At 49.5% G+C, this 27372-nt stretch overlaps 2 protein-coding genes across 15 annotated transcripts; one reads left to right on the top strand and one right to left on the bottom strand.

Annotated features, from left to right (window-relative positions):
• Positions 1-76: 76 nt before the first annotated feature.
• nicn1 (nicolin 1) lies at positions 77-26979 on the bottom strand. 10 transcript variants are annotated; one of them, XM_077577980.1, is made up of 7 exons: positions 26718-26979; positions 5188-5346; positions 4941-5123; positions 4008-4121; positions 3840-3908; positions 2507-2614; positions 77-201 (listed from the first exon to the last, which is right to left on the bottom strand). In XM_077577980.1, exons 1-7 carry the CDS (start codon positions 26781-26783, stop codon positions 160-162), a joined length of 741 nt encoding a protein of 246 aa, XP_077434106.1. In that variant the 5' UTR covers positions 26784-26979; the 3' UTR covers positions 77-159. The 10 variants fall into 10 exon arrangements, with proteins under 10 accessions (XP_077434106.1, XP_077434110.1, XP_077434112.1 ...); XM_077577984.1 differs by lacking the exon at positions 26718-26979 and adding an exon at positions 7711-7814 and having other exon boundaries at positions 5188-5350; XM_077577986.1 differs by lacking the exon at positions 26718-26979 and adding an exon at positions 7711-7797.
• On the top strand, positions 12578-22747 carry LOC144059103 (dystroglycan 1-like). 5 transcript variants are annotated; one of them, XM_077577959.1, is made up of 5 exons: positions 12578-12749; positions 16569-16964; positions 18473-18904; positions 19919-20739; positions 21211-22747. In XM_077577959.1, exons 2-5 carry the CDS (start codon positions 16692-16694, stop codon positions 22226-22228), a joined length of 2544 nt encoding a protein of 847 aa, XP_077434085.1. In that variant the 5' UTR covers positions 12578-12749; positions 16569-16691; the 3' UTR covers positions 22229-22747. The 5 variants fall into 5 exon arrangements, with proteins under 5 accessions (XP_077434085.1, XP_077434084.1, XP_077434088.1 ...); XM_077577958.1 differs by having other exon boundaries at positions 12578-12933; XM_077577962.1 differs by lacking the exon at positions 12578-12749 and adding an exon at positions 12963-13489.
• Positions 26980-27372: the final 393 nt, after the last annotated feature.

Genomic DNA, 27372 nt, shown 5'->3' with positions numbered 1-27372 from the left:
CAGTCTGTCGGGAGTGAGTGCGACTTCCTGTGCAGCTCTGACTCACAAATGACAACTTTTCCTTTTCTTTTTTTTATTTTTATTTTCTTGTCATATGCGGGAGTCAAGTCACATCAAAAGGGAGCTCAACACTAGAAATTCATGCAAAAATCGATTGTTTTATGTCAGAAATAATAAATGAACATCGTAACAGCCGTCCACCTGCAAAAAACACAAAAGTCAACCATGAATAGATTATTATGAATAGAAATCCAACCATATATGTGACTTGTTTCCTTTTCATTCATTAGTCAACAGATGATCGCAATCAAAATTCCTGAGGATATTGTATAGAACGATGACTGTTTTTTGTTTTTTCTTGACACAGGCTGTTAGCAAATAATTGAAAGACAGCTGGGCCCGCTGGCCCCGCCCGCTGGCCCCGCCCGCGACCTGCCTGTCAGTCACGACCAGCAAGAAAATTGAGCTGAACCGGATCGCTTCAATTTGTAGTTTTTATTTCTTGTCTTTGTGCTATTTCCATTTCTACTTTTTAATGATGATGATTGCGTTTGATATGCATGCTAGCTCATTTGCATATCTCCGTTTGATTCTTTTAAATGTCCATTCTCTCTTTCATCATATAAATGCTTTTAATATGTGAAGCACTTTGGGCAGCGTTACTATATTTAAATGCGCTGTCTAAATAAACCTTGACCTTGAAAGGAAGGAAGAGTGATGTCAAAAAAAAGAGGGATGGAAAGTACGGTAGTAGAAAGGAGAGAGTGAAGGAAGCAGAAAGAGAAAATGTGGAAATGGCATTAACTCTTTCACTGCCACTGACGTTTAAAGACGTCAAGTAAAAACCTACGGAGGGCTGCCAATGACGTCAAAAGACGTCATCCAATTTTATTTTTTATTTTTTTTGAAACGGGTCGGGGGAAGCCTTCCGCATCTGTGGTGAAAGTTTCAATTAGGTCTGTTGTGCCTAAGGACTATTTCTGGCCCCTAGAGGGCAGCGATGACTGTCTTTTGACAAGATCGGGTGGGCGTCAGTAGAGGCGGAGCTAGAGCGTCAAGCAGGAGATCAGAATGGAAAACAAAGGAAAAATGGCGACCGGTTGCGAGGAGCTCACGCCCGAGCCGTTTTTTTCAAAGACCAAAAGCATCGACCAACGCTAAAAGAGCACATTGATGACAACGATGATCATCATCGATGATGATGATGAGGGTGATGACTCCGTGGATGGAAAGCATTGACGCGGCAGTAGGAGACGTGGGGGGGTGGGGGGGGGGTTCTAGATGGCTGAGGAGGAAGTGGTGCCCGTTTGCAAAGCAGCTCTACACTTACAAGACGAAAGGCATCGACCAACGCTAAAAGAGCACATTGATGACGACGATGATCATCCTCGATGATGATGATGGTGAATCCGAGCTTGACGGCGAAATTGGAACCGCTGATGCGGCGGCTATGACGGTGTCGTAACGCGGAACGCAACCGAGCACGCACAGGCGGACGTTCGATCGGACGACGGAGAGTGCCCCGAGTCCGATGCGTATTCATCAGAGGAAGTGTGTACAGTCTGCTACTTGCTATTTATTCCCCGGAAAAAAAGGCCGTCAAGAAAGTGTAACGTTTGCACGCAAAACGGACAAAGTGAAAGTAAACTGTTGTGCGAGTCCTGGCGTCTCCTTGCACGCAGGAGAGCGTTACAAAAGGAAAAACTGTATTTGAAACATCCACATAATTGTAAGTCGTACCACAGTTGCACACATTTGTAAATAGTTTGCGAAATTGTTTTGTCAAATTGTTACACTGTTGAATGCAAATAAACGTATTTTGCAACCAAAAAACACTTTTTCATTGTTGGTGAAAGCGTTTTACAGAAGTAAAGCACTATTTAGGTGTTTGTGGCATCATTCATGGACAAAAAGAAGTGTACAATTCGCTAGAGTGCTTGAAATAACATCGTTTCACAAAAAGCTCTTTTTCCTGTTTCAAAACAGAGAAGTTTGGTGAAACTAACCATTTTCTATTGTTGATTACTGAAGAACGGAATAAGGTAGAAACAAACTTTTTTTTTCTGATGAAAGCTGAGAGTCCAATCCTTCATTTGGTAGTATGTGTGTTTCCATAGTCCAAACACAACATTTTCTGTGGACCTTGAAAGATCAGTCAAAATGCTTAAATGGGCCGGCACTGGCGACGTCCCGTTTCGGAAAACGTCTGGCAGTCAAAGATTAACGTCTACTTCAATTTTTATGAAAGATTATTATTGTATTTTTTATCGGGGGAAAAAGTCACCTATTCACTGTTGATTTTGTTGCTAAGGAAGTGGATTGATTTGGAAAAAAGTTGCTGCTTGCCTTGGAGCATCTCTGCTGCCAATCAACTCAAGTCACTTCATTTAGACAAAAGCAGTGCTTTGCTTCCATCTGGTTGCAGCTCCAGGCAGTTTTTGCCTCGGCTTCAGCCCACGTATGATGAAAGATGTGTTTGCGTGTGCGCGTGTTTGCGTGTGCGTACGTCAAAGCGTCCGACGGAGGCGGCGTGGCTCTGGCTGCTCTGCATGACTTGACTCAAGGCCCACATCTGCTGAAGGCCGCAGGACACGGACGCCGCGTCCACCGGGACCTGCGGGGGGCGCACAAGCTCTCACATACAGCCACAGTACACGCGCAGGGCAAACTTCGGAGTTTCCAAACGGACTCCGAGCTCGCGCCGCTTCTACGTCAAAGCCCAAAAAGACAAAAGGTGGCAAAATCCAAAGCAGAAGGTCCAGAAAGCCTTTGCGGATGGCAAGTGTGACTCGTGAGGCGGGGCCGGCCGACAGCGCTCTTTTCACTTTCGGCGGCTCTCCTTGCCCACGTGCCAGGGCATCACACTAAGTGGCTAGCTCCCATGATTGCTCGTTTACCTGCTAGGGAGCTAGCTAGCTAGCTAGCATCAATGGCTAAAGCCAAACCTTTCTGGACCGGCATTTGCCACCTCGAGTAACAAGCACAAGTAATACACATTCAAAACAAAAAACGAAAACTGAAACAAACTCAAACTAAGCATTTTTTAAAGAACTAAAACGAAAAAAAAACTAACAGAAGCACCCTGAAAACTAATTAAAACGAACTCAATTAAAAACTCAAAAGAAAAGAAAAGCAAACTAAAATGAAAATTCCCAAACTCTAAATTTCTTTCAACTTTTTGGGTTAGCGTTCAATCGTTGCGCTCCTGAAATATGAAATCGATGCACTCAAAAACATCATTTCTAAAGTTTTGACACATTTGTGGAATCATTTCATTTTTAGATAGCGTCAAATTCCGCGAATACGAATACATGATCCTAAATTGTAAAATAATCCGATTCCATCCATCCAACATCAGAAGCGCTCCATCTCGCGAGCGTCATTCCAAAAAAATATCGATGACTGCTGGTGGAAAAAAGCCCACTTTGAGTCAAACATGACATTTAATGTCACAAACTGTTTGCACGCGCGAGCAAAATAAGACCTTGAAAATGAAATTGTTCACAAATACGCTGACAAGAATCCGCTTTGATTTTCAAATGATTTCCGGCAGCGTCGCCGGCTTGACTGATTTTTTTGTGCGTCTTGCAAACGGCGACGTCAACGGCACAAATCAAGTTGAAGCGCTACACAAAAGCGCAAGTGCAAATATTTCAACAAAGACAAAGACAAATCTTTTTCATCGGAAATCTTGATTGCTGCATATTATTAGTAATAATGTGTTTGAATATTGACGGTTAGTTTGGCGGCAACTTTTGGGATCCGCGACAGCTGGCGACTTGAAAAGGTTGGACGCGGGCGCACTGCTACGTCACGTTGCGTCTCGCTCGCCAACGTACCTGCGTTTGCGGCCGTCCCTCAAGCAGGTTCAGAGCCAACAGCCAATCGGAGAGCTCCTTGTCAGGTTCCTGCAACACCATGACATCACCATGACATCATCGTCATTTTCCTGGCCGGCAATTTTGGTGCCGTCTGACCCGAAAAAGCTCCACGCCGCTTTCACGTACAGGTTGCGTGCGAGGGAAAATGCGAACGTCCTCCAGGCTGAAGGTCAACCAGGCGGACGACGGCTGCTTGAGGATCAGCCGGACGCACGACACGTCGTCCGGGTCCACCTGCATCTGAACAGCACCACGACTGTTATACATTATTAACATTTTTAATTCTTTATTTCATATTTTAACCATGTTGAATTTAGTTATAGATGTGTAGAGCAGGTGTAATAATGTTAAACTCAGTATAACTTGATCTTAACCTATCTGGTACCTTGTTTTTGTCTAAAATTTCTTCTCAAGTGTCCTGCGTGAGAACAGATTCTGCTCTGAGAGAGCACACACACCCACACACACTCTGTTCGCACCATCACTTACGGCCACTCTAAATCAAGTTCAATTTGTTTGTGAGATTCTGTTTTGGGAAAAAGGTACGAAAAGTACCCTGAGAGTATATTTTGTCTAAAAGATGAACACAGCTGCGAACTGTGTACGAAAATTCTATTATGTAACATATTGTGTGAGAACCAATCTGTTTTTCTTATTCATGGGAGGAGAAAAAGGCGTTTTGCTTTCAAACTGGGGTGTATAAGAGCTCTCTCTCGCAAGGGAGGGGGCGCGCACTCTTGGATTGACACACTCTTTACGTGATATTCAAGATGGTGACCGGAGATCTCTGTAATAAATCATCCTTCGAAGGAGCCTTTGTCACAAAGAAGCCTCATCTCCAATTTTTTGGAACACGCAAATGATGACAAATTATATCATCATTTAACACGACGCAACCACAAGGCGTCACCAGCGGCGCACCAGCGGCGCACCAGCGGCGCACCAGCGGCGCACCAGCGGCGCACCAGCGGCGCACCAGCGGCGCACCAGCGGCGCACCAGCGGCGCACCAGCGGCGCACCAGCGGCGGCGAGACCAGACGGTGCAAACGCGCACTCACCTGCTTCCTGTCGATGGTGTAGTAGTCCTGCGCGCCCGCCTCCGTGTGCGGGTTGTTCATGAGGGGGCGGTCCCGGAGGGCTGTGCACCACTTGGCCGCCGCCCCCTCCTGGCCGGGGCTCCGCCTCTGCAGCCTCACGCTCAGCAGGGCCGTGTAGAAATTCTTAAAGGCGATCGCCTCAATCTGACGACATCATCGACATGTTGTCGCTCGTGTCGATCTGATGACATCACGGCGGTGGACTCACGTTGACGGTTTTCCCCGGGGGCAGGGCCACGTCGATCACGCACACGCCCGAGCAACACGCCTGCGTTTTGCCGTCTCCGCCTCCAAAGTGAAGAAACACCGGCGGCTTCAGCGTGCAGGCCACGCCCTTTGTGACATCATCAGCACTCATCCTCACCTGCTAACTGACACAAGAATATTCAGCGGCGGCGGCACAAACGTATGAAGGACCAAAACTGCCCAAATTTAAAAGAAATGACAAAAAGTGAAGATAAAAGAAGATATAAAAAATATCATTCAAAAATGAAATGCATGTATACATAAATATGTATATATATCCCTAAATAAAAGTAAAAATAAATACATAAAAACAATAAGATTCCAAAAAATATAAATAAATGTACTGCTTTGCTTAATGTTTGCCATGTTTTGGCTTTTGATTTCAATTTGTTAAATAAAGCAATTGAAGCTGAAAAAAAATTTGAAAAATCAATAGAAAAAGCTTTTATTGGCTATGACAACAAATAAAAGACATTTGCTGATCAACTTGTTTGCGTGTCTCGGCCGATGTTTTTGTCGTTCATCTTTAGCTACGAGCTCCATCTCTTTCAAGTTGGAGACTTTTCTTGTCATCTTGAGTTCCCTCCACAGATTCTCAACAGAATTCCAGTCTGGACTGTCCGGCGGGCCACTGCAAAATGTTCCACTGCGAAAATATTTCTTCACCTTTTGGGATTGTGTCATGCTAAACTGTCCACTGACTGCTCGAGACCACATTTCACCACACAGACTGTCAATGTTGTTTTGGGAAGTCTTTTTTTTTTTCTTTTCTTCTCATGGTGCCATTTACTGTGATTAGGTAGCCTGATTCAGGGGCTGAAAAATACCCACAAAGTATTCGGTTCCCACCACCATGTTTGACAGTTGGGATGCTGTTTTTCTTGGCGACAGCTTACCCTTTTGTCTTTTGTCTTTTGTTTCATCTGATCATAAAATAATAAAATATTAGAGCGAGAGAGAGACTATTTGTTTTTTTTGATGACATTTTTGGACAAAAAATATTTTTTTCCCACGCATAGCGTTGCTTGAATGTAACCGTAATTTCTGCAAGGGCCACACAAAATGTTTTGGGCTCGACACCGTGGCCATCAACGCGAGCTCCTGGAGCGCATCCGCAGCGTATCCGCAGCGTATCCGCGTAGAGTCCGTAGACCGAGGCGGCGTCCCCGGAGGCGCCGCGAATGTCTGTCAAATATCGAATATCTGAGCTAAAACTAACTTCATTTCGGTAACATTTCGAGGCTGCACTCGCGTGAAGCTCAACATGATGCAAATGTCACGCTCTTCTTCTTCTTCGTCTTCTGACACACAACACGCAACGCATTATTTAAACGCTAAGAGCAGGTGCCGCCGTGCCGTGACGTCATCGCCGAAGCTGCCGTGATGTCATCATTCATGCTCAAGTCGAAGCAAAGTGAAAACGTACTCACGTCTCTTCCCGTGCGTGCTGTGTTGCACGACTTTGGACCATCACAATGTGTCAAAAAGAGAAGCGCCAGCTAGCATGCTAGCGAGCACAGACGGGCTCACTTCCGGTCTTGTGTAACCATGGCGACAAAACGCTCAGCTTTCATTGGAATAACTTAAAATAAAATAAAAGGAACTTACAAGCGTAAATGACCGCGGAGGGTTTGTAAGATAAACGAAGTGACATTCATCAAATCAAGCCATAAGTAATGCAACTGACTTGCAGTTAACTCAGCATGCAGCAGAGGGCAGTCTTGCCTCGTGCCAAGCTTCCGTCACGTGACGCGCAAACTGAAAATTTGGCATCACAGAAGGATGGAACTCCTGACTGTTGTCATGGCAAACAAATCGAAGACCCCCGCCCCCCAACCCGCAGGCAGCCGTCGAGTCGATCAACTTGTGCGCCTTGAAAAGTGCACGCGTGCTGCTTCCACCGACTTTCATGGTCGGTGCTTGACACACCTGCCTGACGTCATTAAAGCGCCAATGATTATGATTATGATTATGATTATGATCGACACTGGTAGGGATGGAGAAAGCGAGACCACTTTGGACAAGATTTGCCCGAAAATGATACACTCCTTCGACGCATTTGACACACTGCAAAAGAGCTCCGCCTGTTGGCCAAACATGGAATTCTTTAGAATCGGTGTTTACAAAACTTCATTGCTTTGCTGTCATGTTAACGAGCCTCAGCATTTCATATGTTCAATAAAGGTTCAGTCAATCTTTTTCAACTTTGGGATTGTGTCGTCCTTTTCAAGTGTGGTTTTCAAAACGGTATTTGCAATGCATGACAAAATTCTACAGTATTGTAAGTGGCTAGTTTGAGATGTTGGAGATAATAAATGTCTATTATTAGAGCTATCATTTGCGTAAGTATTAAAGGTACAGTATATACACAGTAAATTCTGTAGCGTTTATAGAGTGGGACCAAATAGACTCCGGTTTAGAGTAGACTAAGATTTACACTTGGAAAAGAGTCAAAGAATTGAAAAAAATCCTAAAAGTCACTCACGGGTTGAGGAAGGAACTCACGACCTTCAGTTTGGGAGATTGCGTCACTCCACCTGAGCTATGCCCCGCCTACTGTTTGCTTCTCTCCACCTGAGCTATGCCCCGCCTACTGTTTGCTTCTCTCCACCTGAGCTATGCCCCGCCTACTGTTTGCTTCACTCCACCTGAGCTATGCCCCGCCTACTGTTTGCTTCACTCCACCTGAGCTATGCCCCGCCTACTGATTGCTTTTCTCCAGCTGACACGGGTGACATACTCACACACAGCGGGCCACGCGTGGCTCGGGTCGTAGACGGGCCGACTCCCAAGCTGAAGGTGCCGAGTTCCTTCTTCAAATTCAGTCCATTCATTTTTTTCCCCCCACAATTCTTCCAAGTGTAAAAATGACGGTCGATTTGGTTCTGCCCAGTCCAGATAGAGTCCAATTTACTCGACAGGTTTGACTGCGTATGTGCAGTGCTTGTGAACAGGTGGATTGTTTATGATACGGATTTCCATCATCCTAAAATGGGAAACATATTTGAGGCCGATGATCATCATCCCTGGAGCTTAAATGACGTCAGGCAGGTGCGTCAAGCGCCGAGTTTGTCGTTCCCGCCAAACAGCGTGACGTCGCTGACGCATGGAAAGGCCGTCAAATGAAAAGCGCAACTTTCCACTCTGGTGTCATTCGCAGCTGCCGATCTGAAAGCCCAATCAATGTCTTCAGTTTAGGAGTTGAGCTCGTTGACCGCCGCCGCCGCCGCCGCCGCCGCCGCCGCAATATTTTTGGACTTGGCTGCTATGTGAACTGTTGTGTTAACGACTTTAGCCGCTTTTAGCAGCTACAATGTACACTTTTATGGCAACTTTGAGTCTTGCTGATGTTATTTGAACTACTATGATACAAATGATGTCAGATGTTTAGAATTGCTGATTTGCCAACAGCCACATTTCGTACGGCTGCTCAACTCCAACAATTGGCTGCTATGTTGACTAGCATTTCCGCTTCCAAATGTGTTGCCTCCGTTAGCTGCTATGCTAGCTGCTATATTGCCATTACATGGCTGCTGGTTGAGTGACCTCACATTACACCGACTAACTGAGACGTCAACATGTGCTGCTGTCAATCATCATGTTTTATCTGTGCGCGTGCGCGTGCGCGTGCGCGTGCGCCCCCTTATTTTAGTAGCTTGCCTTTACATGAACCTTTGTCTCTTGAAATATGTTGTAGTATTCAGAATAAGATGAAGACACACACGCACGAGCGCACTTGAGGGAGGGGGTGGAGCATGCTGGGAGGAAGGCAAGACCTTATAAGGCAATAGACATGCATGCTCAGAAGGATGAGCCTGGCTGGGGGTGAAAGGTTGTGGAGTGAAGAGGTCCTAGTGAGAAAGAATCAGTCCAGGAGTTTACATTAGCATTGGCATTAGCATTGGCATTAGCATTGGCATTAGCATTGGTATTAGCATTGGTATTAGCACCACACTGTAGGACAGACAGGAAGTGTGAAAAGGAACAAAAGGAGTGTTTGTATTTGGATGATGATGACGATGATGATGATGATGATGATGATGATGATGACGATGGTAAATGTAAAGCCAACTCAAACGTTTTTCTTTTTTTTTTTTGCTGTTCCTAGCACAACAACACGAAATCTTGTGTCACCAGCCTGCGTCTCATCCGGTCAGTGCGCTTTTTGTTGGCGAGGGGTGGCGGGACTGTCGGTTGCGCGCAGCCCGTGTCGGACGCCAACGCCGTTGTTTTCATTTCACGACCTACGCCGTTTGCGCCGCACGTGACCTGCTATGCGGTTGCCGAGCGGCCGCCGGTGACGTCGCGAACCCTGTCCAAATGCGGCAACATTGACGAAGGCTGCATCTGCACGCACAAACGCCGTCCTCACCTTTACATACGAGCGAGCGAGCAGCCGCGGCGGGTCCGCGCCAGACCGATGCCGCAGCAGCAGAAAAGACGGGACCGTATCCGTACCTGCGGAGAGGGATGACCTTTACCCCAGGAGGATGCATCACCATGTCATTCGAACCCACAGCACCGAACGAGAGGAACATCCGTCAAGACTAACCTAAAGGGAAGCGGGCCAGTGCCGAGGCTTCATGGCAAACCTTGGACCGGAGTCTCCTTGGCACCGACCCGGCCTACGAGGAAGGTGCGATTACTCACAACCAGATGTTTTCTGCCTGCTTGAGAAATGGCGTCGCAGGCGAGTAAAAAAAGGAGGCTTGAGAGAACCCGGGAAGGATCAGGAAATGACCCGGACGGCTTTTGTCCGGCATCCGTTTCGCGGCAGCCGAGGAAGTCGAGGCCTGCGGAAGCTTTTCAACATCACTTCCACTTCCTGACGCCGTCATCTGCTTCGTCGTCAAGAAGACAAAAACTGAGCGGCCCGCGGGAGCGGAGGGAGGAGGACGAGGATGAGGAAGGCAACACGCCGAAGTCCGATGCGGAGGACACGCCTTCACCTGCTGACTGCGTCTGTGGCGTTGTCACCACGACAATGCAAAAGGCCACAAACTTTTGAAATTTGAAAGTGGCGAAATCCCCTCGGCCGCTGTTTTTGCGCCTCGACGAGAGCCAATCGGCAGCAAAGGCGTGTTTGAAGGCGGACGAGCTTCCGCAAGCCACAGCTGCAGCAGATGAGCTTTGTTTTATGCTAATCCACGTTAGCATTGTGTCGTGCTAATCTGCATTCATTTGGATTCAGCAGCTCATCAACGTGCTGGTTTGCGCTCTCGTCCTTTTCTCACTTTCATTTGCATTCTTTTTTTTCACTTCCTGTCACTCTTTGTCTCTCGTGTCCGCTTTGTCTTCACAAGCGCGCGTTACAAAGTGGCCGACATTCCTGAGCATTCACACAAAAGGCGGCGCTACATTAATCTGACTGGCAGACGGTTGGGGGTTGGCACACGCGCGCGCGCGCACACGCACACACTTTTCCACAAAGCAATGAGCATCATCTGCGCTAGCGAGTCCTGACAAGCAGAACGTCTCTTCTTCACGCACGACTCCGTCCCCCATGCAAGCATGTGTGTGCGTGTGCGTGCGTGCGTGCGTGTGTGCGTGCGCGTTGGGGGGCGAGCGACATTCAGGTGTTGGAAGGAAGTTGTAGCCGTGTTACCGTGGCAACACCTTGGTTGTGGAATGTGTGTGATTTTGTGTGAGGGTCAAAGGTCACATTCGCAACCTGTGAGACCGTCGGGGTCAAAGGTCATTGCACAAAACACTAAGCACCCTGTGGATGAAAGCATCTTTGAGCAAAGTCTGATTGAGCAGATGTCGGTGGTCGGCACCCCCCAAGTTGGCAAATCATTTTTGTAAATTTTTGTTAGCAGTCCGTCCCTGCAGACACGTTGAGACTTTTTTTTTTCTTCTTCAGCCAGCGGCGGCGCAGGCCGACTCGGCATTTTTTATATTTTGTCAGAAAATGTGACAACAGCGAACAAATGTGAACACAAGTGAGGTCAAATCTCAAACGCTTTCAGTAAGCATGAAAAGTACATGTTGGAAAGCGTCAAAGCGCATTTGCTGTCCGAAAGATGAACGTGTGAAAAAAGGGACGTCAGCAGCCAAAAGTCATCATTTGGTCTTGTGTTGCCGATGATGTCACAGGACAAACAAAAAGGGAGCGATGATGTCGTCACACTTCCTGGCTACTGAGTTGGCAGCTGAAAACAGGTTAGCGGCTAAAGTTAGCTTGTCTCCAGACACCCCCCCAAAAAAGCCCACCCGTACCCATCTTGTCTCCCGTGGCAGCCATGTTGGGTGAGTCAAATGTAAGCAGAGAAATGGAATGCACCCCAAGAACGCCACCATCCACCATTTTGGATCTTTCTAAAAATAGCGCGTCTGCCGCCGGCCGGCCAGGCGACACACAGACAGCTGACAAGTGTAAAAATAGACAGATAAGGGTGGCGGGGGGTCGGTGGGGGGGTCGGTGGGGGGTCCCTGTCATGACAACTGAAGACAAAAATAAAAATCACAAAGTGTGTGTGTGATTTTCAGGCTTGGAGGCGTCGGGTCCTTTTTTTGCAAACAGTCCAACAGATGCTCATCGAGCCGATGCCTTGGGGGCGGGGTCAGCCAGTGGGCGTGGCTCTTTGGCTCTCTTCAGGGGTCAATCAAGTCGAGCTGAGGGTCGCACCTGGACAAAACTGCAAAAGTGGGAACTTTCTGGAAGGTCTTCATCGGTCCACAAATTGAAGGCTGTCGTTTGTCAGCCAGAAAGATGGGAGCATTCCAATCCCCCTCTCGCTTGGCCCCGCCCACCCGCGGGCATGCCACAGCGTGCTTGTCGCCAGGCTGACATTCTTTTCCTTCTTCCTCAAGTGTGTAGGATGTTGGTGACATTCAGAAGCAAAACTGCAACCAGCGTCCAGAAAATCCGGCTTGAAGACGCTGAAAAGTCAACGCGCTTGTCTGCGCTCTCAAATGCTGGGGGCGTGTCTGCTGAAACCACGCCCCTCGCCAATGTCCAATGTCAATCATGTCATGTTTTGCTTTTGTTTATTTTGGGTGTGTTTGTTATGTTTGTCTGTGATTGCTGTTTGTCACGTGCTCCTGAGTTCCTCCCCCGTGGCTTTTATGTGCAGTGTGTGTGTGTGTGTGTGGGTGTGTGCGTGTGTACATATGTGAACGTTGCATAAATGTTAAAGAATATGAAAAAATCATATTTTGCAGAAGTGGGTAGATCAATCCGGGCTGCTCAGCTCGGCTGTGCTACCTTGCAAGTTCTTGCCAAATGAACGGTGTCAAAATTCAAAGCGTGGAAAGTGACGTCATCAAGTGCACACATGCACGCAGCGTCGGAAATCATGACGTGAAGAAAGGTGAAAAAAGTGAGAGGATCAAACAAGGAGAGTGAGGAAAGGCTGAAGGGGGTGGACTGGAAAGTAAAGGGGAGCCCCCTCGCGCTGGCCCCTCCCCCATCGCCTCTATCCCCGCCCCTGCATGTATTGCTCCGTTGTGGATCTCGGCCGGCCGACATTCGCGAACGCGCGCAGCCGCCAGGAAGCTCCGAACCCGAGCGAATCCCCGAAGGTTCGCTCCCGAAGACGTCGCCGCCGCCGCCGCCGCCGCCGCCGCCGTCGCCGCCGGTCTGAGCGCACGCGCGCCACGGAGCCACGATTGCGCTGCGCACGCAATCTTCCTCGTCCTCGTCTTCTTCTTCGTTCCCGAAGCCGCGAGAGGAAAACATTCCCGGCAGCACCAAACCTTCACGGCGGTCAGTGTCTATGCGCGCGTTTGTGTGCGTGTGTGTGTGTACGCGCGCGCGCGCGCGATCGTGTCACCTATGGGAGGAGAGAATAATTGTGCACGGAAAGGAAGGCGACGTTTTGCGGGAGCCTCTTTTCATACTGGCCTGTGCGCGTGCACGCTCGATGGGCCCGCTGGCGCGCGCGCGCGCCTACGTGTACTCTCGCGTGTGTCACCAAAAGAACAGGTGCACGACGGAAGGACATGCCTGCTGACGTGCGCGTGCGCGAGGTTATTTTTGTCCGGCTCTTGGGGGGGGAAATTCTCAGTCGAACTTGGTGTGTAGTGACCTCATTGCACGTACACGCGGTGCGTTCGCGCGCCTGCTTGTCATTCCGCGCACGTTGACACGCACGCTCACAGGTGTGAGGATGATGATACTGACCTTCCTCACAGATCAACACAGCTGAGTACACCGCCACGTGTTGGCTGTCCGACTTTTGACGCACCTCAACAACTGTTTGTTGGTGTCAAAATGCTAATGAGCTCTTGCGGACCTTCGACGTCATCAGAATGGTCCAAAGGTGCGACAGAAGCTGAGCTGAAGTGGAGACTTGCATTTTGGCTAGCACGTAGCTCGCTGGTGACGCTTAATTCAATCTTAATGACCACTTTGGCTAAGTGGACTTAGCGCCGTTGTCTCGCCGGCCTCTGGTCACACTTCCAGAATGTGGCGTCGGAGCAGCTGCGTGCTTGGTGAAGGTCGCCCTCGCTGTGGAATGTTGACCTCTTGCTGCTAACATGCTAAGTGTTGTCTTGATGGTTTTGACCACGTGAGCAAAATGAGACCAGAATGGGGACGATTTTTGCCGCCTTATTGGGGATGCTGACACTTTTTTTGTGGGCCTCGTCGTGATTGGCAGGCCTTCCAAATTTCACGTTGCAAATCCAACTGGCTTCAGCAGCTGCACACATTGTTGGCCGCTTGCCAGCCAGCCGCCGTGCGCTCATTTCGTGCCCGTTTCGCAACAAATTGCGCTCCCGGACCCAACGGGCGAGGGTTCCAACGGGCGAGGGTCCCAACGGGCGAGGGTCCGTCTGCGCGTCGCGTCTCATTTGGGCTGTTGAGGAATTTTCCTCCCTTGCCTGCAAACAGCCCAGCATGTCGCTCTGCCGGTAACCACGGAAACCGCAACCAAGTCAAACAGGAGCTCGTCCACTGGGACACACCAGACGACAGTCCCCTCACGTCTGATTGGACGCTCACATGTCTCATTTGCATAAACTTCATGTCCTTGCGTGTGTGTGTTGAGCGGAAGCAAACAAGTCGCAACAGGAAATGTCAGACGTTGACGTGTCAAAAGTAACATTCAACATCGGCGGCGACGTGTCAGCGGACGACAAACGCTGGCGAGTTGCTGTCGTGCTTCTGTGATTGGCACCAGCTTTAAGCAAGTGGGGGGGGGGGGGTACGGGGGGAGATTTGGGAGTGTCAGGACGTCTCGGTTGACAGATTCCACGATCGTGTGCGCACACACACACACACGGGATGAGGGTCAAAGAGCGTGAAGGAGATGAATGGTTGTGTGTTTGCGAGGGGGCGTGGCCTTCCTGCACACGCAGAGCATGATGGGATATGTTGAAGCACAACAAACCAACGTCCTGCTGTTTTTTTGCCAAAAGTTCACACGCAAATTTTCTCGCCTCCCTCAGCTTGTTTTTCATGTTGAGCGTCTTCATCATCTTCGTCTTCATCATTTGAGGCGCTTTGAGATGCGAGTGGAATGAGCTTGATGATCTCACTCAGAAGTCAAAAGCATCATGAGCACGTTTGCCGCTGGACGCGGTCCGTCCGGTCTGAAGCCGTCGTAGGCTTTTGCAAGTCCAGGTCAAAGGTCAAGTAAGTGCCATGCGCACGCGTGCCACCAACGCAAGCCACTTGACGGCTAAATCCAAAATATTGAAACTCCATTTTGGGCTTGGCAACGAAACGTTTGGTTTGGAGATTTTGCTGCTTCGGACAAACAAAGTTTGGATTGTCGTACAAAACCAACAAATGCGGCGACTTTCGTTTTTTCTCGGAGAATGTTGATTGATGTGATGTTCATTTCCAAACGAATCTTTTTCCAATGCAAAACCACAATCGACACGTTTGATAAAAAGACGTTTGCTTTTCTCTCGTGGCTCGCTCGCGTGCGATCAGAAAACTTGACCAACTTCTGTCGGGCTGCAGAACAAACTTGTTGTTTTTCTTCATGCATGTTGGTGAGATTTGTTATTGTGCTCGTTAGCATACGTGAGTTTGTGCTCGGGTGCGAATGACGTGTTCTCATATGAGCGGGCGGGCATGCGAGTGCGTCGTGGAAGATTGAACGACGTCGTTTTGGACATTTTTAGCCCGGCAACAAAGGCAAGCGTTGTGTCCCGACTGACTTTTTTTTTTTTCTTGTCCTGTTTTTGTTGTTGCCGGGCGGGAATTCCTGCGGCCAATTCTTTTTTGCGTCCGGCGTGTTTGTGCGGCCATGAACCCGAGCGCATCAGCGGGGTCTCTGCCGCGCCCCAAAAGCGGACAAAAGCCAACAAGTCCTCGTTGACCCTTGGGGCCCACCTGGGGCCCACTTGCACAGCTGCATGAATAACAACACGCGCGCGCGCGCGCACGCGCACGCGCACGCGCACGCCGTTGTTAATGGCTGTCGAGTTTATCATGGGGGCTTAAAGGGGGTCTTAGTAGTTTAATAGCATCAAAGGTAGTGGAGTAATCAGATTACTTCTTGACAATTCCTTAGACTTCTGAGCTTTTTTTTTTGCAGTGAAAAAGACGAATTGTGGAAGGAATGCGGAGAGGGGGCGTGGCCGAGGCGGATTAGCTAACAAAGACGAGCACTCAAATGCTGGGACCAATCAATGCGGCCGCTCCTTTTGTGTGTCTGTGCGTGTGTGTGTGCGTGCGTGCGTGCGTGAGATCACCGCGGTGCCAAAAGGCTCCAGAAATCCTTTGATATTTTTCAAGTCTTCAGTCAAGGTGCATTGTGGCACTTTTCACTTGCCACCTGTGGCCGAAAGTGGAACTGCAGCTTCTGTGTCAAGTCGGAAGGGAATTCAGGCAAGACGCGAGCATCTGCAGTTCAAAGGTCAGGCCTCTTTGTACTCATCCGGTCAATTAATGGGAAAACACATGATGGAGAAACAAAGTTGAACCTTTAAAACTCCACAATGCAACTTGAACAAATGTTACGTCTGTTTAGTCACTTTTTTCCCCTTTTTTTTTTCCCCGTCGAACCCTTACAGAAAGTTGAACATTTTCTGACCTTTGGATCTGCTTCAAGTGCTTCCTGAATGGACGATTGAACCTGACTTACAAAGATCAATAATGATGGCTCAATAAAAGTCCATATATTGAACATTAAAGTGACAGTGTTTAGAATTGATCGCCATCTGCTGGTGAACTAACAGAATGCGGCGGCAGCACTCGGTTGCCTAAGAGCGACAACACAAATATGTCGGCCTCCAATTAGACGAGATATCGAAAGAAAAATGTATGTTGATGTGATCAAACATTTTTGGATGAATCGTGTCTTTTCCAAATGAATCAACGTTGAAAGTCGCTATTGATGTAGAACGCCGTCAATTTGCGTGACCGTCTTCTCGTCGTCTTCTCAGGTTGTGGGCGTCGCCCGCCATGACTTCCCGCTGAGTGAAAAGAAGTGACGGCAACTAGGGGCGGGGCAAAAGAGGAGGATCCCACTGCTTCCGGGTGTAAGCCCCTCCCCCTGCGTGAGGAGTATGCCGCACATGGGCGGAGTCCGGATATGGGCGGGACTAGCAGCCCTGCTGGCGGCGGCGACGGTAGGCGGGGCCGACACGGAGGCGGACGCGGCGCCCGGCCAGCTGGAGGCGTCCATGAGCTCGTCTCTCCTGCGAGACTTCCGGGAAGCGCCGCATGCCGCCGGCGCCGCCGCCCGCCACGACCTCGCCGACCTCCCCGACGCCTGGGCGCCGGTGGGGCGCGTCTTCCGCTTCCAATTGCCCGGCCAGATGGACGAGCATCTGTTGGAGGTCAGTCGCCGCGTCGACGGCTTTGCGGCTCACGTTTTGCGCTTTGCAAGCAAATGGATTCCAAAGTTGACTTGATGAGTCTTTGTTTGGGAAGGAAATGACAAAAGTAACTTACTTGACTCATACTCAGAGTATTTGTATTCTTAGAGTAACTTGTTTGCCGTGTGGGAATTTTTTTTTTTTAATACTCAGTTTAGGAATATTAGTTGGCACGGCTTGTTCCTTTTAAGTTCTTCAAATAAAGTTAGAGAATATGACATCATATTTGCCCAACAAACGTGTATTTTTCACGTTTTGTAAATATTGATGACAAACGTTCTTTTGTAAAAGTTGTACCCGGAAATTGAACACATTTCTTTTTTGATTGGCCCATTAGTGCTTTTTGGAAGGATATTAAAAATAAAAACAAAAAAGCAAAAACATGATGACCCTTTTTCAATCCAAGAACTACAAATTGTCAACTTTGGTTAACTTTAGTTCAATCGATTTCCATAAGTTGAAATTTCTAAAATTGAAACCTTTATTTCTGATTGAAATGGAAAATGACATCAAGTCTCTTCAATTTGGAACAAATAAGAAATGTCATTTGAGATCTAGAAAAATTCCCGCGGAAATTTTGAATGGAGCTGCTGACGCTTGCAAATGAGCTCAACAGTTTCAATTTTAAACGATTGCAATCGGTCAAGAAATGCGGACGTTAACCAGAATCAACATTCATGCAGAATTATATAAAAAAAAATGTTAAATGTTTTTCTTCGGCAACAAGTACTCGCCTTGACGGCGGTCGCGATGGCTCGCCGCAAGGCGCGTGCGTGCGTGTGCGTCTTTTAAAAAGCAACCGCGAGCGTACTAATGACACGGTAACGGCGCTGACTCACGCTCTCGTGCGTGCGTGCGTGCGCGTAATGACATAGCAACTGCGCCGATTCACGTATTCTCGTGCGTGCGTGCGTGCGTGCACATCTGGCCGCTGCCCATCATCTCACACACGGCGGTGGAGCCTCAAACGCATTAAACCCAAACAGGAAGTGATGATGCAAATCAGGCCACGCCCACTGCCACTTGATGGCGCAACTTCGTGATGACGTCATCACTTTCCACCATTTGCCAACATTCGCTGTTTAACGAGCCTCCAACCTTCCCTCCACATTTTCCACTTTTTGTCGTCTGTGGTCAAGAACCCGCCCCAGCCACCCCCCCCCCCCCAGCCACCCCCCCCCCTCGTATTCCGTCCACATTTTTCCAGTTTCATCTTCCTTTCTTCTTCCCTTCCTCAATCCGTCCATGCGTGTGTGCGTGGGCCTACACGCATAACTGAATGGCTAATGAGGTGAGTGGGCGTGGTCTGTCAAATTCATCTCATGCCAAAGCAGCCAGCGCAATGTGCTCGTTTGTCTCCACGGGCCCGGCAGTGACTGGCGACCAATCTCTGGTCTGTCCACACGTGCCCCCACAGAGAAGTGATAATAATGATAATAATAATCCAGTAAACTACGACTGCTTTTCAGATCCGCGAGTCCGGGAAGGACGGCCTCCCGTCCTGGCTGCACTGGGACGCCCCCCGCAGGACGCTGCAGGGACTGCCAGTGGATGAGGACAAAGGCGTCTACGACATCTCGGCCAGCGTCTCCAACGGGTCTTCCTGGGAGGTCGTCTCCATCCAGGTGGGCCCCGAAGATCCCAGCGAGGCGGCGAGCAGTCAAGCGGCCGCCGCCGCCGCCGCCGGCTGGTCGTGCGGTCCGGAGGAATCGCTCACCGTGCTGACGGTCATCCTGGATGCCGACTTGACCAAGATGAGCGGCCGCCAGAGGGTGGCGCTGCTGGACAACATGAGGAGCTTCTCGGGGGTGGAGCTCCCCCTCATGAAGGTGGTCCCCGTGGTCAACAACAGGCTCTTCGACATGTCCGCCTTCATGGCAGGACCGGGGAACGCCAAGAAGGTCAGTCTGGCTCTGGCGGCCATTTTGTGCACAGCAAAAATTGCAGTGAAATGAATGTCCAAAGCTGGAGTTGCGTTAACTCCGCAGAGTGTTAGACGACATCCACGTCGCACGCGTCCCGTTTGAGGGACAAGTTTCCCGTTGCTCGCCGCTTGTCACTTGACAAAATGGCCGTTTGGGTCCAGGAAGTCAAGACCAGCATGCTCTCAATTTGTTGCCTTCCAGTTGAAGCCTCCAAAAACCCAACGGGCTTAAGCAGCTTTACGACTCGCCCACTCAGTCCGTCTACTTCAGGGATGGCCAACTGCGGTCCTGGAGGTCCGCGAGTCCTGCAGGTTTTCCAGGCGTCCCTCCTCCAACTGCAGCTGGTTCCAATCAACAGAATAGTTCTCGGGCTCATGCAGAGCTTGCCGATGAGCTGATCACGAATCAGCTGTGTTGACGTTTGCGGGCTCCTCTCAAGGTTTCTCATTTTTTGCCTGTTGGGGTTTTTGGAGTCTTTCTTTGCCCTCTTGTGCTTCGATTAGGGGGACGTCGTTGATATTTGTCAAGTGCCGGCATGTGAAGCCCTTTGGGACTCTTAAGGGCCGTAGAAATAAACTGGACTTGACGGGAAATATCCAAAACCTGCAGGACTCCGGCTCTCCAGGACCGGATGTCGCCACCCCTGGTCTATTTGTTCTTGTTTTTTGCGTCCTAAAGCCGCGTAATGACCGCGGTTCTGCCCACGCGGTTCTGCCCACAACTTGGACTTGTTCCAGTCCAACCGATTACGTTCCAGCTAATCATAAAACATCTCAATGGCACAGTCAGCAACTTGGGTTCGAGGGTGCTGGATGGAATCCCTGTCAACTTTTAAGAGGGTCTGAGAAGAGTTCATTGCCTGAAACAATTTCTGTTAGCATTGATGGTTAGCATTAGCGCTCCTTGGCCCACGGCGGCACCTTTTCTCGAAAGGGAGGAGTTTGACGACGAGCCTGCGATGCAAACCACCATGCGTCTTTGTCCTTGCAGGTGGTGGAAAACGGCGCCCTGCTGTCCTGGAAGCTGGGCTGCGCGCTGGACCAGAGCAGCGTCCCCAACCTGGCCGGCGTCCAGGGTCCGGCCAAGCGGGGCGCCATGTCGGCCAAGCTGGGGTACCCCGTGGTGGGCTGGCACGTGGCCAACAAGAAGCCTCACGTGGCCAAACGTGTCCGGCGCCAAATGAACAACACGCCCACGCCCGTCCTGACGTCTCTGCCGCCGTCCTCCGTGGCGGAGCCGCCCGCGCGAGTGGTCCCCACGCTATCGTCCCCGTCAGTCGCGGCGCCCCCCCAAAGCTCGGCCCCGCCCGTGCGGGGTCCCGTCCCGCTGCCGGGAAAGCCCACCATACGGGTCCGAGACTCGCTGGCCCACACGCCCACCCTGGGGCCTCCTCAACCCACCAGGGCGATAGAGAGCACCAGCAGCGTCGCCATCCAGCCCACCGCCACCCGGCCCATCTTCGTGGAAGCCACCGCCACCGCCACGCCACCCGCGCCCACACGCAAACCCACCAAGAAGCCCAAAAGGCCCAAAACCACAGCGGCGCCCCGCGAGCCAAAGACATCCACGGCCAAGCCGTGGCCACTCACGACGCCGTCCCCGGGGCCGCCCTTGGACCCGTACAACGAAAAACCGGTTCTGCGGAACCCCGTCGACCAGGTCAACGCTCTGGTGGGGACGTACTTCGAGGTCAAGATCCCTTCGGACACTTTCTTCGACAAAGAAGACGGAACCACCGACAAGCTGCGTCTAAGCTTGAGGAAGAACCTGAACGAAGCGGTGGCAGAAACGTCCTGGATCCAGTTCAACAGGTGCGTGCTTTCGTCTGCTTTCTTCCATTTTGGAACGCGCAAGTCCGCTACATTCCTCGCTGCGCGCGCTCATAGCTAATGGCGCGCGACTGCCGTAACTCGGAACTGGAAAAGTTGAGGCACTCGTAAGTCAAAAAAAACGATTGCAAGAAAAATCCAATGACATGAAAACTTTTGCTTCAGAATTTAAAGTTGCTTTTTTTTTTACTGGCGACTGCCACGGCTGGCCAAAAGCGGAACTGCAACTTCTGTGTCAAGCTCGAGCGAGTTCAAATAATCCCCCAAATTTTTTCCCCCCCCGAACTTTCTTGGAATGTGAGCTGGCCTCTTCTTGTCTTTTCTTTTTTCTTTTTCACTTCCCATCCCAACCGCGTACATGCCACGGACTTCCGACTTACGCACATCAGCGCCGTTTCCGGCCATTTCCGGCCACGTTCCAAGTGCCATCTAACGCTCTTTTTGTCCCGGCAGCACCAGCCAGCTGCTTTACGGCCTCCCCGACGCGCATCACGCCGGCAAGCACGAGTACTTCATGCAGGCCACCGACAAAGGCGGCCTGAACGCCATCGACGCCATCGAGGTGCGCGTGGGCCGCTGGCCCGCCAAGGACAAGAGTCCCGTGATGTTCGCGGCCCGCCTGGAGGGAGAACCGCGCCGGCTGTCGGGCGACATCCACAAGAAGATCCTGCTGGTGCGCAAGCTGGCGGCCGCCATGGGCGAGCGCAACTGCAGCACAGTGAGCCTGAGGAACATCAGCAAGGGTTCCATCCTGGTGGAGTGGACCAACAGCAGCCTCCCGCACGCGCCCTGCCCCGCCGAGGACATCATGAGCCTGAGCCGGATGCTGGGCGACGCCGACGGCAGGCCCAGCGCCAACTTGCGCCGCGCCCTCGAACCCGACTTCCGGCCGCTGGCCGTCACCGCCGAGGGGCGGGCCGGCTGCTCCGCCTTCTCCTTCATCCCGCCGGGACGAGCGGAGAGCCCGCCGGCCGCCGCCGTCAGCCCGGCCCCGGGGACCGGCCGGCAGAGCGCCGACGACGTCTACCTGCACACCGTTATCCCCGCCGTGGTGGTGGCGGCCATCTTGCTGCTGGCGGGAATGGTGGCCATGATTTGCTACCGCAAGAAGCGCAAGGGCAAGCTGACCCTGGAGGAGCAGGCCACCTTCATCAAGAAGGGCGTGCCCATCATCTTCGCCGACGAGCTGGACGACTCCAAGGCGCCGGCGTCTTCCGGCGCCCCGCTCATCCTGCTGGAGGAGAAGCCGCCCCTGCCGCCGCCCGAGTACCCCGAGGCCGGCCCGCAGGAGGCGGCGCCCCGAGGCCGCCAGCTCCCCGGCGAGTACGCGGCGCTCCGAGACGACCCCGACGACCCCAACGCCCCGCCCTACCAGCCGCCGCCGCCCTTCGCCGCGCCCCAGGACGGGAAGGGCTCGCGCCCCAAGAACATGACCCCTTACCGCTCGCCGCCGCCCTACGTGCCCCCCTAAGAGGCCCCGCCCGGTGAGGTGGGCGGGCTTTGGCAGCTGCGAAGGACTACTGCTGTAGCCGGATGCTAAGTGACCTTTGACCCCACGCGCCTGACCTCGCCAGACCCTTTTCACCTTTTCTTTCTAACAACAAGGTACGATGCGTGTGTGGCTGTGCGTGTGCGTGTGCGTGTGCGTGTGCCCACGGCAACGCACCCCAAATCCGTTTGAATTTGTTTGCTTTCACGTGTGAAGCAATAAAAAAATGACATCACTTTGAGCTCCTAAACATCAGCCGGCCTCCATCACGACGATGATGACGATGAAGATTTGGAGGCTCGTTGGGGTCTTGACATATTTTTCTACTGAAGATTTTTCAGGACTTTTGATACAAATGTGCTTTCCTTGCGCGAGACGCCGATTATTGTTGGGTTGGTTTTGGTTTTGCTTCTTTTTTCTCCCTTTTGAGCGACTTCTTGCAATAACGACGCTAACGAGCTTCATTCGCTCTCCACAATAAAAGTCGACTTGCTACCACAATGCTGGCGTCCGCTCCGTTTTGTCTCGCACGCAACGCAGACGATTGACGGCTCTCGTCAGGCACGTCGCCGCGGCAACACTTCAATAGGATCATGATGATTGTTCCAATAGCCCACATGCGTTTCCTTGCTGGCCTGCGTGTGCGTGTGCGCGTCAGAGGAGGAGGCGGAGCCACATACAAATGTTTCTCCTTTTATGGCCAGAGTAGAGATGATGTGTCACAGTCAGGCATGAAGATGATTTTGTTGGGGAAGGCTCACAAACTCCGCCTACTTTTCAGAGGAACCTGTCCACACCTTCAGGGGTCCGCAGCAATCTGTGTTTGTGATTCTGGTCCAGAATGCGACTTTGCTACCTCCTGGACGGATGACGATGATGACGACGACGATGATGACGATGACGATGACGACGATGACGATGACGACGATGACGACGACGACATCCACAAGCCTCCCCCACTTGAGCGATTCATAAGCATGGACGAAGGACACGGCCAGCGCCAACCAAACAATTTGACTTTTGCATACGTTAGACATTCAATTCATGGGAGATGCAATAAAGCTTCCTGCCACCAAGTGGCGATAAGCAGTCAGTCCGTCATTGACCTGCACTCAATACGTAGAAGAAGAAAGAGCATCTTTGAGCATCTTGGGTGTGATTTGCAGGCCTTTCGGGCCTTTGCGGTGTTTCCACATTCAGGACGGAGCTCGCCGGCCGTTGAGTGAAACTTTGCTGACGACAAAACAACACAAAGGAAGCAAAAAAGGCAAGTTCAAAAAAAGAAAAAAGAAGTCCTGAATAGAATCGGGAGGAAAGCAAGAGTCCAAGAATGAAAGTCGCTTGAGAGTTTAGCAAAACAGATTCAAGGTGAAATTTGTCAAATGTGACAACAATCCCAGAAAATCACAATGTCCCACCACTGGCAAATTGTTTTCAACACGCCATCTCTAAAAAGGCCCAACTGCGACTCGCCTGCTCATAAAGCTCAGCTTTTTTTTTACAGCAGTAAAGATTTTCCTAAATCACTCGTTCATCTACAACGTCACAAGCTGCTGTCATTTTCTCACACAAATCCAAACTGTCAAGAATAATCAAGCGAGACAGCAAAATACGCCAAAGCGCACAATTGTGACGACGAACGCCATCGCCGAGGATGAGCCGAGGGCAAGACACGCCTTCCTTCCAAACTAAAAACAAACAAACAAACACTGACCAAAAAATCATTTTGCAATAGATGCTCTTAATTATACAAAACCAACCGCACTAAGTTTTATTGGTTGTTTGTATCCGTCTTAATATCTTTTTAAATGTGTGTGAAGTTTGAATGCGACTTTTCAACTTTGTTTTACAGCCGTGGCAAAAGAAACATTGCGATTTTGCCAGGAACAGACAATAAAGCTATCGATCTTTCTATCGATCCATTTAGTGTAAGAATCCGCCTCCATCGGAGCGCGACTTTGGCAAGTCGTGTGAAAAACATTTCCCCGATCGTTGTAAAGGACGCCAGCCCGGCGAGTGTCCTTTTCTTGGACTCTTTCTTTTGGTTTAAAAATGAGAAGCGCTCGGGATGAGGGGCGGGTTCACAGGCCCCGCCCACTCGGCCCCACAAAAGCTTGCTGTTGTTGCCGCTGTGGACGCCAACGCCGCCTGACCTTTGGCGGGAATGCGGACAAGAAGAAGGAAGGCGTGGCCTGTCATCGCCTACGGAACGATTTCCTTTCAGCAGAAACTTTTGTTTTGCTCACAGCTGCTTTGATTGCATTTTGCTTTTATTTATTGCTGCTGGCGCAATTTTACTTTAGGATTGTCAGACAGTCGGGTCTCAGCAGTGGTGCAGTCCCGGCCGGGTATACTGCGTACACTAAATCACCCCCCCCCCCCCCCCCCCAGATGGCCGCCGTTCAGACGTGCCTCGGCCTCGAATTGCCTTCGCTTGATTAGATTGGCTGATTTGGGGAATGAAGACTGATGAGCCAATCAGAGGCAGAGAGGGCGGGTCATGCCAAGGAAAACCCAGAGCTGATTGGCCCTCGTACGCGGGACACTCGATGGCGACGCCAATTTGATCCCGCTGCCGGTTATGCTCTCGATGACTTTTATGGCTGCCACTTGGTTTGAAAGTAAGTTAAAACACAAGAATGGGAACAAATAGTTTAAGATTCAGACCAAAACGATACTGAAGTCTAAACAGACTGTTTTTCACTATTTGTTGTTCATTCTTCACGACATATTGTATGAATATATATATATATATTTTTTTAATGATTTATTATTTCTACTGTGTGTTTGCATCACGACAAATACCCTTTATATTATTTCAGGCTGCTTGCGTTACCAGCAGTAACTACAAACTATGTTCTTAACAACAAATGTTATCATTGTGAGCAAGTACAAATGACGGATTTTTAATTCTTACACGTCACCGTTTCTAGAAGAGGATGTTTTTATTTACTCGGCAAAATCTCCGCTAACCTCACATGGAAGCAAACTTGTCAAAGTGACACATTTTCATAGTGGCAAGCCAAAATTCCTTACAGACAATTTCTTGTGGCAGAAATGAAGTTATTTTTGTCCAATTCATTATTTATTTTTCTTTTTTTCTTTAATTCATTCTTTCAGTTCCAATACAATCTGGTTGGACAATATATGAATTTATCTTTAACCATCATGCTTTAATTGATGAAAAATAAATCCAGACACCCACAGTTACTCAGTACATGAGTAGTGTTTTCCTCAAAATATTTGGTGACTTTTACTCATTTGACTTGTACTTGTAAAGTAATAACTTGAACTCGATGTTGTGAAGAAGCAGCAAAAAAAAAATGGCTTCAGTTCTTCAAGCTTCAGTCATAGCGCCCTCTCCTGGCCAAAAGCAAGACTGCACTTCAAAAACAATCAAAATACTTTTTTTTATAGATTAAAGATTGCTGAATATGTGTATTGTGTTAGTGATTAGACGGTTGTGAGGAAATATGTCAGGTGTCAGGTGGGGAACACTCAAACCAGGTTTTTTTTTTTTTTTTTTTTTAACGACATCTCCTGAATTGAGCCGCTTTCTTTTCTTCTATTTCTTTCTCTCACAACTTCTCCACATTTGGAAAACAATCGGCCACAACACAACTGGAGCAAATGATGCTGGAGAGGCTTTGAAAATGTTAGCATTTCAAATACTGTACGGTGAGACGAGTAAGGATGAGCGTTTGAAGGGATGCTTAGATGGAAAAAAAATGAAAAAAAGCAAGCACTTGTTACATTATGACACCAAAACCCTGTCCAAGCCGCATGTAGCTCGTGAGCTAGCCAGAAATTGTGACGTAAGCCGCGGTGACATTTAGAGCAGTGCAAAATGAACACCTGGAAAACGACCTCGTCAACAACTCACCGCAAGATGATCGTCCCATCAAGTAGTCGGGTTCTTGGTTCAGAGGTGGATGGTCAGAGTCCTCCAGGTTTGAGAGGTTTCCCTCCTCCAACAAAGCTGATTCCAATGAACAGGATTGTTATCAGGCTGATACAGAGCTTGCTGGTGATCATATGAATCAGGTGTGTTGGAGAAGGGAAACATCCGAAACTTGCAGGATGCCGGCCCTCCATGACTAGGACCCAGTTTGCCCGTCCCCGTTGAAGCACTTGCTGCTTCATACGTCATACGTCACATGATTTGAAAAAAACTAACGACAATGTATACAAACAATATGAAATATATATATATCACAACGTACAACAATACAAGCCACCGCCATAGACACTCACGTGGATGCGTAATTGTACCAACACACACACACACTCTCCTCTTCCATGAATTATCTTTTAAAATCCCATTCAAAGATGGAAATGTGTCAGAAAATTGCCAAAGTGCAAACCAACAGTAAGTGCCTTTTTTACCAAGATTATCTTTGTTTTACACAAGCGTTTTTTTGTTTGTCATTCCAAAATCCCCAAATGAGTCAAGTGTGTCACTCTCACTGACCTTTGCCCTTTGCTGAGCATCCTGGAGGCGTCCGCCGTCCCCGCAATTAATTATTAGGCAATTCATTATGACAACACCTGCTTCGCTTCCTCGCAGTCGTCAGCGTTGAGTATGTTGATGTTTTTGAAAGACACCAATTTGACAACTCTTGCACTTTAAACAAACTGTCAACGCTGTGAAAACAACAAACTGCAACTGTTATTTGGCTACTTTCGACGTTGTAGTGGCCATGACCTGAACTTTATGTCGAAGAAGAGCTTCTTCTTCGGCCTCAAATTATTGCAGCTTTGGTTTGTAGGCGCTGTCTGCCACCCCGTGGTCAACATTGGTATTACATCTTTCAATGGCTCAGCACCAGCAAACATTTTGAAAAAAACCTAACCTTGAGCAACAATTGTGAATTTTTGACAAAGGCTATCGACTTCCGATTATCTTGCTGCTTAATGCAAAACTGTCATGTTTTATTAGCATGTGGATTAGCACTACCAATGACAAAATACTGTTAGACTATTACCTACATTTATTAGTGGGTTAATATTTTTGCTGCCTGATCATTATTTTGCAGATTAGCACGGCTGCTACCAGAATGCTATTTGTTAGCATGTGGATTAGTACAACCTATGCTATGGTAAAATTGATCTATTATATACGTTTA

This window comes from Vanacampus margaritifer, chromosome 10, assembly GCF_051991255.1.
Source record: "Vanacampus margaritifer isolate UIUO_Vmar chromosome 10, RoL_Vmar_1.0, whole genome shotgun sequence".
Lineage (NCBI taxonomy): Eukaryota > Metazoa > Chordata > Actinopteri > Syngnathiformes > Syngnathidae > Vanacampus > Vanacampus margaritifer.
This window is presented reverse-complemented; position numbering and strand designations above follow the sequence as displayed.